Source organism: Dipodomys ordii, unplaced genomic scaffold (genome assembly GCF_000151885.1).
Source record: "Dipodomys ordii isolate 6190 unplaced genomic scaffold, Dord_2.0 Scaffold85, whole genome shotgun sequence".
Taxonomy (NCBI): domain Eukaryota; kingdom Metazoa; phylum Chordata; class Mammalia; order Rodentia; family Heteromyidae; genus Dipodomys; species Dipodomys ordii.
In genome coordinates this window covers 5,113,200-5,126,455 of record NW_012267301.1, presented here as the reverse complement: position 1 = coordinate 5,126,455, position 13,256 = coordinate 5,113,200, and the positions used below count along the sequence as shown (strand labels likewise).

General features: G+C 37.2%; 1 protein-coding gene across 1 annotated transcript; it reads right to left on the bottom strand.

Annotated features, from left to right (window-relative positions):
• Positions 1–3,542: 3,542 nt before the first annotated feature.
• Positions 3,543–10,713, bottom strand: Spink1 (serine peptidase inhibitor, Kazal type 1). Its single transcript, XM_013025540.1, has 4 exons — positions 10,617–10,713; positions 8,642–8,673; positions 6,724–6,830; positions 3,543–3,656 (listed from the first exon to the last, which is right to left on the bottom strand). The coding sequence occupies exons 1-4, from the start codon at positions 10,669–10,671 to the stop codon at positions 3,611–3,613; spliced, it is 240 nt and encodes a 79-aa protein (XP_012880994.1). The 5' UTR covers positions 10,672–10,713; the 3' UTR covers positions 3,543–3,610.
• Between the last annotated feature and the right edge of the window lie 2,543 nt (positions 10,714–13,256).

The window sequence follows — 13,256 nt, the reverse complement described above, 5'->3', positions numbered from 1 at the left end:
TGCAATTGTTTCTAACATATTTATAAGATGATTTCTATGTTGCTTTGTATGTCCCTCCCCCACAGTATAACCCCTGCTTTCACTGTATTTGATGTTGTTATAATTTGTGGAAGGGAAGGTCAAAAACAAATTGTTTAGATAGGGATACAGGTGGACTCATTGCAACAATGAGATGTACAAGTCATTATGTCAAAAAACGAACTTTACAACTTTGGTGGTGGTGGGGGGATCGGGTTGGGGGTGCAGGGGGGAGGATGGGAAGGGATGGGAAGGGGAAATAAAGAGGAGGCAACAATGCTTGATAAGAATGTACTCGTTATCTTGCCCATGTAACTGTAACTCCTCTGTACGGTATTCTCACAATAAAATTTAAAAAAAGAGCTCAGAGACTGCACTTAGGCCCTGAGTTCATGACCCACCACTGACAAAAAAAGATTTAGTATAAGACAGCTATGAAAAGATAGCACATCGGTGTATCTTCAGTATATTTTCAGAGGCACAGACATTGGCTATACATTAAATATAAAGAATTAGGACAGGGGTAAAAAAAGGTATACATAGGGAGTCCCAAGTCATAAATGTATCCCTTGTCATAAGTGTGACCATTTCTCAGCCTTTGTTCTTGCAAGAGTTCTGGAGAAGTTATCACTTCATTTCTGGAACAGAGCAGGAGCAAGATGGTCTGCTCAGTTTTTTTTTTATTTACTGTATTCTTTAAGGTGATAAGAAGAAAGCATTGCCTATGTGAGAAGCACTTTGCCTTCCATATGAGATGTTTAGTGGTGAATCTGGTCTTTCCAGGCACCTAAGGTGATTGAAAGGGAACTGTGGGCAGAGAATAGCTCAGACCAAAGAGCACAGATACACAATAGGGGACTTCAGTTAATTCACGAGGCCCAGCAAAAGCATCTTTTTGGTTGCCTCTTAAGAGTCAGTCATTGTTTCAATGTTGTTTCAATGAGGTGAGACCGGAGTCACCATCATCATTACCACTTTTGGAGAAAATTCTGCAGTTCTCACCAGATGGCTGTTTCTGCTTAGGAGTGCTGCCTCGGTTCCCATCATGGGGTAATTGCATCTCCTTGTTGGGGAGAGTCCTCACCATTGTTCAGGTTGCCTATGAGGCTCCCTTTTCCTTGAATCTAAGGCGTTCAAAGGTGTAGGGCAACAAAAAGATGTCCAGGCGCCTTCCCAGGAATCTTAAAAAATAGGATGGTAGAAAAGATGACAGGAGTTCAGTTACTCATTTCATAACATTTTTAGTGATAAAGGGAGGGAGAACAAGATAAGGAAACCTTAGACTAATTAACTGTGTATTACCAGGTTTTAGATAGACACTCCTAAATTGGTTGTCATGACAACATGCATAATCAGTCAAGAATCTGACCCAAAGTAAAGGAGACAGATACAAAACAAGGCAGAGAGGCCATGGTGTTGTTCTGCATTTAGTTACTTGCGTGCCTAAATTGAAAGTCAGTGCATTTTAGAAAAAGCAGCATCTAAGTCCTTATTGTTACTGGAAGAAATTTTTCTGTCATGGAAATGTTCATATAGCAGAAAACCAATTTCCTTTTAAGTGAGCTAAAAGGGTTACAAGATGAATAACATTAACTAACAAGAACAACAGCCAGTACTTCTTGAGCACTAACAATGACAGGCATTGAGATAATTGTATTAGAAAGAAATGGCTATTCCTATCCCCTTATTTCAGAGGAGGATTGAAATCCGAGAAAGTCTCTGATTTATACCAGGACATATGTTTAGAACCAGAGTTAAGCCTTGGCATTCTAAATCAGAGCCCCGTAGGTGTTATACCATACATTCTCACCAACCCCAAGTCAGCCTCTTTTGAATCCATACCCACTTCATCTACATGCTAGTGTTTGGGTCCAAGAAGAAGGTTTTAGTTTACCCTTCTTGTTCACAACAAAAAGGTGCTAGATACTAACGTCAAGCCTGGGATAGAAAGTGAAAAGGGACAGCATTTCTGTTTTCATAGTTCACATTTTCATCCCATGCATTGCTTAGCAAGATCCACTGAGTTTTGGCAGTGTTCTTTTGGGCAGCCTAATTTTCCTACATCCTCATCACTTATGGTAGAATAAAGTTTCACATTCTTATCTTATATAATCTCCTATATTCTAAACACATTCTGTTTTGAAAATGATGCCTTTTGAAATTTAACAAGAAAACATGGACCTGGTATCCACATGCTTTCTGATTGTCAAGGCAAACAGAGGAGCCAATAGAAGTAGATAAAGGATTCTGGGTTTTATGTCTGTCTTGTTTCTGCTTATAATTTTCAACTTTTTTCTTTTCTGATCTTGAAGAATGGTCCAATTAGACATGACAATTATATCCTTCAGTAATTAAATTATTATTATTATTAATATTATTTACCATGGAAAATTTCCTTAATACCAGGCTGCCCTTCAAGTGTCCTCTAGCATCACAGGGAGCCATCTTGCAACCCTAACTAACTGTTGTTAGCATGGGCTTGGGAGAGATGGGTCAGGATGAGTCACTTTGTAGCCTACAGCATCCTCTAGTGGTCAGAGGTGAATCACAAGGCATGTACATCTTGAACATCCCAAGGAATGAGTGAGTGGCTGATAACTGTGTTTTGTTTCAAAAGTGTAAGAATAGCTTGGCACTTATCATTTCTCATGTAGTTGACACTCGGCTCCCATTGTAGGAGGCTTCCTAACACATCTCAGATGGTCCTAATCATATGTCCATCTCTCTAATTTGCAGAAATTGGGATTTAAAATTGCTTTTCTTTCTCATTTCCCTCCCTCTCCTCCTCCCCCTTCCTTTCCCTCTCTTATCCCTTCCTTTCCTCCCCCTCCCCCTCTCACTTCCCCTCCCTCTTTCCTTCCTCCTTCTTCCTCTCCCCCACCCTCCTCTCAGATTCCCCCCACACACACTTTAAGGGACACTTCATTATTTGTACCTTCTTTGTTATCACTGCATATAAATACACACAAAAAATATCCCAAGATATTATTTAGAGTCTCTAAAGAATGAATATTCAAGGGAGGAAATTGTAGTTTCAAAGAAGTGGCATTAGACTTGAGGTTAGACCTGAGTTATAACTCTGCCACATTGTTTGCCAAGAACATCACCAGCATAATTAGACCACAGGGCTATTCAAGGACTAAATTGTATGCACTATGTCCATGTGCATAGACAGAACTGTGCCCACTACAGCAGATACTCACTTAACTCTCACAGAAACCTAAAGGGACTGTTTCAACCAATGGAATAAAGCAAGTAATGCATTTCTGGAGTGCAAGTTTTCCAACTATTCTTTGTTTGTTTGTTTTTGGTTGTGGGGCTTGAATTCTGGGTCTGGGCGCTGTCCCTCAGTGCTTCAGCTCAAGGCTAATGCTATACCACTTGAGCCACAGCGTCACTTCTGGTTTTCTGGTGATTAATTGGAGGTAAGAGTTTCAAGGACTTTCCTGCCTGAGTTTTGCCTGAGTCCTCAGTATAAACACATATGATTTTGAGGAAACAAACAACATATGAAAGAAACAAGGTATATTCATGTGCATTTATTCAATTATCAGGCTCCCCAGCCATCAAGGGGGCCTTAAGTTTCAAGTCTTCAGCAAGGCCCCGATTTTTGAATGAGGACAGGAACCTGGCGCTTTCTGTAGAAGAGATTGAAAAAAGTATCAGTTTAAACTTTCCTGACAAAAAAAGTGGCTGAAAGACAAAGAAAAAGATCAGATTTATTTTAAATAGAGAGCATTAAGTATTTGTTCTGACTTCTCTATCTTGGTCTTATTTACTTATTCAACAAATATTTGTTGATTGCTATTATATTCACTAGGAATACATTAGGAGAGAAAAAGTACTTACCATTTTTATAGATTGAGTGGGTGTTGTACTAGGTCTTTGAAATTAATCTCAAATCCATTGTTGCCTCTTTTGTCCTTAGGGCTAGGGCCCTAGCTACTAAGCAGCTTTGGCTGTGGCAGTATCTGCTAGCTGTTGGACATTTCATTGTAGGAAAATGGGTATCCAAATCATAGAGGTCTCACAAAAAGGATCACCTCCCTATCTCAGTCAGTTGTAAGCATCTTCCCCTCCCTACAGATCACTTTTCCACTCTCCTCTCCCCATAGTACCTTTCTTAAATCAGTTTTTCTTCTTTTCTAAGCTAAATATTCCTGAATTCTGAAGTCATTTCTCTTAAGATTGTTTCCATACATACATACATACATACATACATATATATACATATACATATATATATATATATATATATATATATATCATCCTTTCTTGGAATAAACCAGTAGGTTTGCAAGCAGTCTTCTATTTCTCTTTCACCAGAGAACACCTGCCACTCATACATTTTTGTTTGTACATTGTCCTGACCCCCAATGATTCATTTTAAGAGATTTTTAGTTCATATTAGTTATACACAGGAAGCAAAGAAATTTAAATGCTTCTTGTCTAATGAGAATTAACATCTCAGTATCCTGTTTTCCAAATCAGTTCCATACATAAGCAGAAACAACTAACAGAGCACAGGGGCTGACCTGTTCTTTATGGCTGTGCTCTTCACAGTAATTCAACATGCTCACTGTCCACATTAGACTAAATCAGAATTAAAAGCCAAGTGGTATTTAAAAATTTAGTTTCTCAGTTGTCCTAACCACAGTTAAATTCTAACAGTTAGTGTATTGTGGTTAGTGGCTTGCATTAGCACAGATAGAGAGGCATTTCTGTGTGTGTGTGTGTGTGTGTGTGTGTGTGTGTGTGTGTGACTTGTCTTGTATACAGACACATTGGTGCAGATCAAACTTACTATTTCTTATACTCTCTCTAATGAACTTGTCTAAGATTTTTATCATTACAAAAGGTCCTGTTGGATAGTGATGGCTTACAAAAGAACTTACCAATACAAATTTCCTAAGAAAGCATGGAAGAAATGGAGCAATACCTTAACAAATATCTTTGCCAGACACCTAATAATGAGGAGGCTACCATATGTAGGCCCCTGTTTAACAACAAAAGCCATCACAAAGGCTCAGAACCTTGCTCTAGTTTCTATGCAGTGGTTTGTTTGGAGCTTTTAATCGGCAATAAAAATAGATGCAGTACAGAACCTTAAGAAAAGTGTTATGTTTAGAAAAACCAAATTTGTCCCTAGACCTAAATGTTCTTAGGGAAGACCTAAATTTTCTTACAGGAAGATTGTTATATTTTCTGGGATTCAAATGTTGCTCTCTATTTACACAGATTTCAAACAATAAAACCATGATATTAAGGTAACCCAGCCCTCCAATGGTATTTTCCCAATGTTTTACTCTAAATAGTCTATCTTTTGATCTTTTGCAATTGGAAATTTCCCACACTGAAGCTGTTCTGTCACTTATTCCTCCCTTTGGATGGAAATAATGAAGTTTGATCTTAATGTCAACAACATAGGTCATGAGAAAAGTAACAAGTGGCATACTGCTTTTTACATATGTTTAAGGTGGAAACATATTCACCAGAAAGCGGAAGCTTTGGGTTTGGAACTTTAGGACACTGAAATATATCTGGAGATGTACTTTTGCAAATCCTGGCTACACTCTAAGACTTTAAACAGACTCAGAGGAGGAAATTCATCCTGTGGAATAATAGAAATGTACAATTATTTGAGCCTAAGTCAACATTTTCAATATCAAGTCAGTCCCAGAATAACCAAATGTTTTCTAGAACACTTGTGGAACCTCTTTTGTTTTGATTGTCTCACAGTTTTATTAACCTGGACTATGATTTTATTCTGTGTTGCTAAAGTGTAGACCCCTGTTAAAAATGATATTCTTTTCATGAATCCTTTCTTGAATCCTTTAATAAAAAGACATTGCTATTTATGTTTTATCTCTATAATATTTTACTTATTTTTTTCTCTTGGCATCTGCTATAAGTTAAAAGAGAAGAAATTGTCTTACATGTTCCTATGACCCTTCATAATAAGTATATGATTGTTGAATGAGAGATAAAACTTTCAGGAAATCTATTCCTCTGGAGGTTTATTGCTGGTTCCCTTTACCCAATTATGGGCATTTCAGAAAAAAATAACCTTCATTAATTTGGCTCTCATAGCCATAAATGAACATGATGCAAATACACACATCCACACATATGTATAGTTGCATTTATATTTGTCACTGATAGAGCTTGAACTCAGGGCCTGGGCACTTTCCCTGGGCTGTTTTCCCAAGTCTACCACTCTCACTTTGAGCCACAGGCCCACTTCCAATTTTTAAGTGGTTATTTGGATAGAAGAGTCTCATGGGGACTTTTCTGCCCAGACTGGCTTTGATCCTTGAGCCTCAGATCTCAGCCTTCTGAATACTCAGGATTATAAGCCTGAGCTAACAGAAAATATTTTTATTCATCATATTTACCTAGTACAAATTTATGTATTTGGGGGCTTGGGCAAATATAATCATTGGTATCACAAAAATTATTTGTTAAACTTAAAGGTGTTTTATGTATACAGGATTTAAAAATTTCAAGTGATGTACTGTTTTGCTATGAAAATATGTGGTTTTTAATCAATAGTGATTTTTAGATTACATGATCCTATCAACTATAGGAAAGGTGGAAACAATTTGTGCTGTTAGCATTCTGGATTTGGCTTTAGAAAAATGAAATATGTAAAGGTTTGAAGCCCGTGAATTAAAATGTGTATTACAAGTCAGTGTTTGTACTCACCTATTTTCATCACATAGCATACATTCGTTGGAATAAGTAGTTCCATCCGTGCCACAGACAGGCTGATATATCCTGGGGCAGCCAGTATTTTCTTCATTACAATTAGCCTTAAAAAAGTAATGAAACATCATTATTTTCCATCACTATCCATTCTCTGTATTCACAGCAAAATATGAAGATGGCTTTAATCTCTTTGGGGACATGACTGTAACTGTAAGAGTGGCACGGAGTATTCTAAGACAAGGAAGGGATCTGAAGTCAGGAAACCGAGTCTAAACACATTCTGCTGCTGTGTCCAAGCTGTGTGAGATTGGTGAATCTGCTGGCTTCCTCCCTGAATCTCAGTCACTTCAACTGTGAAGTGGGAATGATTTCACCTTACCTTCTATGAGATCGGACTATTGTGGGTTGTTCATAAGACCAGTCAGATAAGGCACAAGACCACAGTTAATCCAGGCACTGACTTCTCCCAGTTCAGGTGCTTTTTGGAACATGCTCCTCCTGATGCATTTTAATCCACTCACACTGGTCTTTCCTAAAGCACGTGAAGTTCCTGGGTATCTCTCATTGCTGCAGTCTTTGTACTGTGCTTCCTCTATACCAATGAAAGCTAACAGTCATCAAATGACTGCTTCAAACTGTGCACTGTCCCACAGGCTTTTATGTTTTGATCTAAGTAAATAAACTGTTAATGACGAACATTCAAAACTCTCACTCCTCAATAAAAATGTCAATTATTTCTTCATTGATCTATCTCATAATTACAATGCAAACTTTTATTATTATTATTATATTATTATGCTGATGATTACTATTTTTATTATTCCCCTCTTTTTCAAGTGAAGACAATGAGGTACAAAGTGTTGAAAAACCCAAAGCCACACAGATAGTAATACCTGGATCCAGAACTTAAAGGCAGTTACTTCAAATCCTGAGCTTTAGTTTTTAATCACTTCATTCTACTACATCTCCCACCAGATATTTTTTTGCTAACACTCATTTGCTCTTCCTGGCTAAAAGTAACCATTAACCTGGGCACAGTCTCTCATCTGTCTTACTAGGTTGTGTTACTAATGGTACCAGAACTTCTTCATAACACATTACAAGTAGAATAATGTATTCACTCTTGAGTTTTATCAATTGCCTCTCTCTAGACATAAGTGCACAAAAAGAAGGCAATTGTTCCTCTGGCCTCCAAATTTATGATACTTTTTTTTTGGATGTGTACCCATTCTGAGGCTTGAGCTCAGGACTTAGGTGCTGTCTCCTAGCCTTTTTACTCAATGCTGGAACACTACAATATGAGACAAAGCTCAGCTTCTAGCTTTTTGGTGGTTTAGAAATAAGAATCTTATGGAATTTCTTTCCTGGACTGCCTTACCAATTGTAATTCTCATATCTCCTCCTCTTTAGTAGCTAGGATTAAAGGCATTAGCCACTGGTACCTAACAACTTTTGAGACAAAAAAGGGAAAACATGGAAAAATTAGATCTGATCTAAATATTTTTCCAAGGAAGCACTTATTTTACCATTTCTGTTCTTCATTATAAGTCAGAGCTGCATCTTTTATAATCAGGAGAACCTTATAACAATGTGGTCAAATGGGCTGGAGTGGAACTTGAGCGCTTAAGAAGGAAGGGCTACTTCGAGAAGATTCCACCCCAAACTCTTCATAGCTATATGTGAAAACTCTTTTGCAGCATCAGACAACCGCATAGAATGTGTCTACACATTTGTGAACTTGACCTTTAAGATAGAAATATTAGCATGGGAGAGCTGCCTCTCACAGGTTTAACCTCCCTACCTTTCTGACTCTTGATTGGAGGCTAAATCGAAAGGTGGCTGCTAAACTTTAGTTATAGTGGGATCAAACGGATTTATCCTGAGAAATTAAAAAAGAAGATAAATTTCTCTTTACCTTTCTCCCTAGGGAGTTGGCTGTAGCATTACCTAGAAAACATAAGTCAGACATGTTAAGTTGCTTCCTAAAAAGGATGAAGGCAGATATATTCATCAGGGGAAAACATTGTTTTCACCAAAGACTGTGACCTGTTGGTTACCAGCTTCTACTTGCCACTTTAACTTCTACTTGTACCTTTTCACTTCATCCTCTTTCATCTTGAAAAAGTTAAACAAAAATTTGATTATGTCTGATGTCAGTATTTTTAGCTATTTAGAGGTTTGAGATTCGGTAAAACATAGTTTGAAGGTGGAAAATTTTGTGAGACTCCATCCTCAAAAAAACAACCAAACAAACAAAACATGGTCAAGAAGCTGGGTTGAAGATGTGGTTCACAGGTAGAGCACCAGCTAAATGTGCAAGCCCTTAGAATAATTGTACGCCCTGATTTCAAATCCCCAAACCATTAAAAAGATACTAAATAGTTAAATGATGCTAAATAATTGAAATACTATATTAGGTCAATTAAGTAGCTAGCAAATATCCTTGGAATGCTTGCTATCATTATCACAAACAGCCACTGGACTTTTGTTCACATAATTAGTGAAGACTAAGCATCTTTGTCCAGGTTTATGGATAGAGATTTAGATGATTTATATACGTAGTTGTGAAATGTTAGCAACAGCAGCAGCAACCAGACTTTCTGATGTAACTCCATCTTACATATGCAATGTTAACAATTGGGTTCTTTTGCCAACTCACCATCAGTTTCTTAAGACCTTTTTCCCACAGCTACATTACACTGACTGATTACAGGTCCAAGTGCCTTTTCTGAATTTATGAATAGTCAAAATAGACATTGTATTTTCCCCAAACCAGCAGGTCTTGATGCATCAGGTAAGGGGAAAAAAAAGCAAACCCATTGGAGGAAATATAAATGATAATAGGTTTAATTTTAGTATCAGCAGTCTCAGAGAGACCAGGGCACAGTTTTCTTTTAATTGTTGTTGTAGGATTACTTTTCTTTTGCTCAAGGCAGCACTCTACCATTGGAGCCATAGCTCTACTTCTAGATTTTTGCTGGCTAATTAGAGGTAAGAGTCTCACAGACTTTTCTGCCTGGAATGGCTTTGAACCATGATAATCAGATCTCTGCCTCTTGAGTAGCTAGAATTACAAGCAATGAGCCACTGGTACCTAGTTCCCATTGGTTTTCATAATTTATGTAATTATGAAAATTGATCAACAGGTGCTCACCAGAGATATTTATATTAATTAATATGCCTGAGGAGACAGAAAGACATTTCTTCTTGTAAATATTTAACAAATACCACAAATGATATTCTTTACTTTTGTAGCAAAGTGCTGACTTGGCTCTCAGAGTATTATTCTGCTAAATTAAAGATGAAGTTAAAAATGTTAATAATTTCCAATGACAAAGGAAACTGATCTCAATTCTGAGTCTTCACTATTTTCAAGATGAGATTTGGGGATTTATGTAATGCCATCTATTTCAAGTAAAAAGTTTTCCCTCCAGACATTTTGCAGATGAAAAACTAAAAAAAAAATCAGACAACCTATGCCTTTTATGTGGTATAACTGACAGCCGGTTCTTTGTCTATTTCATGGAATCTCATGAGAATTTCAATTGTGTAAATTGGCCATAAGCATCTGTAGTGATAGTAAGGTATTTAAGAAAAAAGAAAAAAAAATCTCTACTATAACCCTAACAAAGTGTTGGCTTCCCTAGAGCCAAACCTTTCAGTTCACAAGCACGTCTTACTTGACTGGTTTTCCTTATATTAGTTATTTTCCTTTCCTTCTGCAATTCCTGCTCTTATTTCATCTAGTGAGGACTGAAAGATGAGCTAAGACTAGATTGTCATAGCAAGACAGAGCCATGTCAGATTTCCAGATTGTAGTGTGTTCAGTAAAGCAAAAAATCCAAAAATGTTACCAAATCTGAAAAATATTTTTTTAAAAAAACACCTACCCCATAGACTGAACAGAGCCAAGGCACTGAGAAGAAAGATCCTTGCCACCTTCATTGTTGTAGTTTATGTCCAAAGGTCAGTTGCAAACTGTACTGAACCTGCTGCTTCTCTGCAGAACCTGGGACTGGAGGGCCATATAAACAGGTGGTAATGCAGGCTCCACCTGCTGCACCATGTAACACGTGTCCTTGATTACTGATTGACTGTCTCAAAGTCTGGCATCCAGGCCTAGGTAATATCACCTGCATGCAAGAGGTGAAAGCAGAGAATTGGCCCAGATTCAGTTAGGGAAACAGCTCCAGTTAGCGAGTTTGATCTGTTTACCTGTGCCTCAATCTATTTATGTGGAAATTGAAATAATCAGGGAATGATCACTCAAAGCCCTGCACAGAGAGCCATGTGGTGTTAGAAGACTTCTGTATTCTTCCTGTGCTCCTGCATGTCTTTAGAGTAGAGACATCAATCACCTCTGTTTCAATTTACTTTTTCCAGAAAAAGAAGTTAGGAAACAAACAGATTTGAAAAATTAAAATAGCATCTCCTTTTTTTTCTATCCAGGGTAGTTTTGTTTACTGTCTAGAATGAATAAGCATATCACTTCCCAGGGAAAACCTCAAAGATGTTTACTGCCCTTTAAAAAAAAGATACACTTTTTTAAACCAGGTCTAGTTTCCTCTTTTTGTAATACATTGCATCTTCTGCACAGGTATTGCAGGAATGCAGGCGTCCCTAATCTTTTTCACAATGTCCTATGGAAACTAGAGTTCTGGAAACCAGCAAGAATGATTTAGACCTTGGTTTCTGACCTGGAAGTCTGTGTCTTCTGCTAGAATCCATTTGGCAGGTTAACACTACTCACCTCTTCAGATGTATTAGTAAATAGAAATGATAGAGTCTAAGTCTTCATAGAGCTTCTAGGCATCTTATCTGAGGGGACAGAAACAAAGGAAAAATAACAAAGTGTAGTATAATAGATCAGATTATAGGAAAGATCGTGGTGAAAATTCTAGAGAAGATGGAGATGTGGGAGATATTTTATGAGGAAGTGGTCAGAGAGGGTATTGTCAACTGACATTCCAACATGTCCATCCCAGGTTGAGGAAAAGGCAAAGTATATAAGCCAGAAATCAGCCGATGTGCTCTGAGAAACAGCCAAGGTGTCTTTATAGCTGGTAGACAGTGATAGAAAAGCAGAACATGACATGAAGACTCAGGCCAGGAAGAGCTGTTTGGCACATAGTAAGTGCTTTCTTGCCATTTTCATTTGGTCATCTTATTGTTACTTCTAACCCTAACATGTTTTGTATGCTACCAGTACTTTCCTCCACAGGTTGACCAGTGTCTTACTTTTGTACTGATTGCTCAAGCTAAGCCTGAGTGTTCTCTGTCATGTTTCCCTGTCCCTAAGCCATGTACTATTTTGTACATTCAATTTCAACCAAGCTCTTTTTGGCTCTATGTCCAGGATAAAATCAGTTGCAGATATAATCATCTCCCACCATCATATTCAAGATGACAGCACCATTCAACCTTGACTTTCTGTCATTGCCTTTATTTTTTTTCCACCATTGCCTTTAAATATTTGATTAACATCAATTGTTTCTTCCTCAAAGTAAAGCTTTGTCCACAGAACAAATTGTCTTTTACAGAATACAAATATGTTCCCTCTTTTCTCCAATGTCTCATTGTGCAAACCTCTGTGGAAGGGCTTAGGCTTTTCCTGATTTGGCTCCTTTCTGCTTCTGCCTTTTGCTCACCATTTTCCATTTTGCTCAGTCTCCCAAGATGTATTGTCATTTCTCTGATTCTCTTTGACTGGATGAAAAGAAAAACATGAAAGCTTTTAACCTTCACAGTTCATGATAAATGTCATTTTCCTAGAGCTGCTTTTTTTTTCTCCCTGTTCTTTTCCTCTTGTCTTGCCTTTCTTCCTTCTTCATTTAGGTTAGAATCTATGATTATATGCTGGGTCATATCCTTTAGAGATAGTAAAATAATTTAAATTTTACACCTATTCATATAGTTATTATGTAGCATCTATTTGCTGTGAGTGCAATCTAGTTGTTTAGGTTTGGTAGCACTTACAATTTATAACTAAATATTTGACTGAATTATAAATATAGTAATGATATGTGTACGTGACACACACACATATACACACACACACATATATATATATATATATATATACTGATTTTATCAAGGATGAAAATTTATGTCTTGCTCATTTCTGAGTCTTTATTGTCTTCCATATAACAGGCATTTATTAATTCCTTTAGTCTTTTGTTCATTCTAATATAGGTACAATTCAAATAATCATTGGGTCCCTACTATGTGAAAGCCCTCAGTTGAGCATTGGGGAGACATGAAGATTCTGTCCTCATGGACTTTGGTCTAATCATTTATTGTTATTTAGTTTTTTTCCCCTCTTCATCTTAAATAACTTTTTAAGTAGTTTTGTACCTAGTAAGAAGGTTCCAATAGCCATTGATAATGACAGTTCATGTCATGGGAAATCTTTTTTTAAATGTATTTTATCTTATTTATCAATTAATTACTATTATCTTTGAGTACTTGCACAAAAGGGTTTTAGTTCAACTTTTCAATGTATGAGAATGAGGGGTCTTGATCAATGCCAC

Excerpts from the sequence above, each read along its gene's own strand:
- Spink1 (XM_013025540.1), bottom strand. The coding sequence starts at position 10,671 with ATGAAGGTGGCAAGGATCTTTCTTCTCAGTGCCTTGGCTCTGTTCAGT. Across the intron at positions 8,674-10,616 it reads GGCTCTGTTCAGTCTATGGG|GTAATGCTACAGCCAACTCC; the intron begins GTAGGTGTTTTT and ends TATGTTTTCTAG. Across the intron at positions 3,657-6,723 it reads ATGCTATGTGATGAAAATAG|AAAGCGCCAGGTTCCTGTCC; the intron begins GTGAGTACAAAC and ends TCTCTTCTACAG.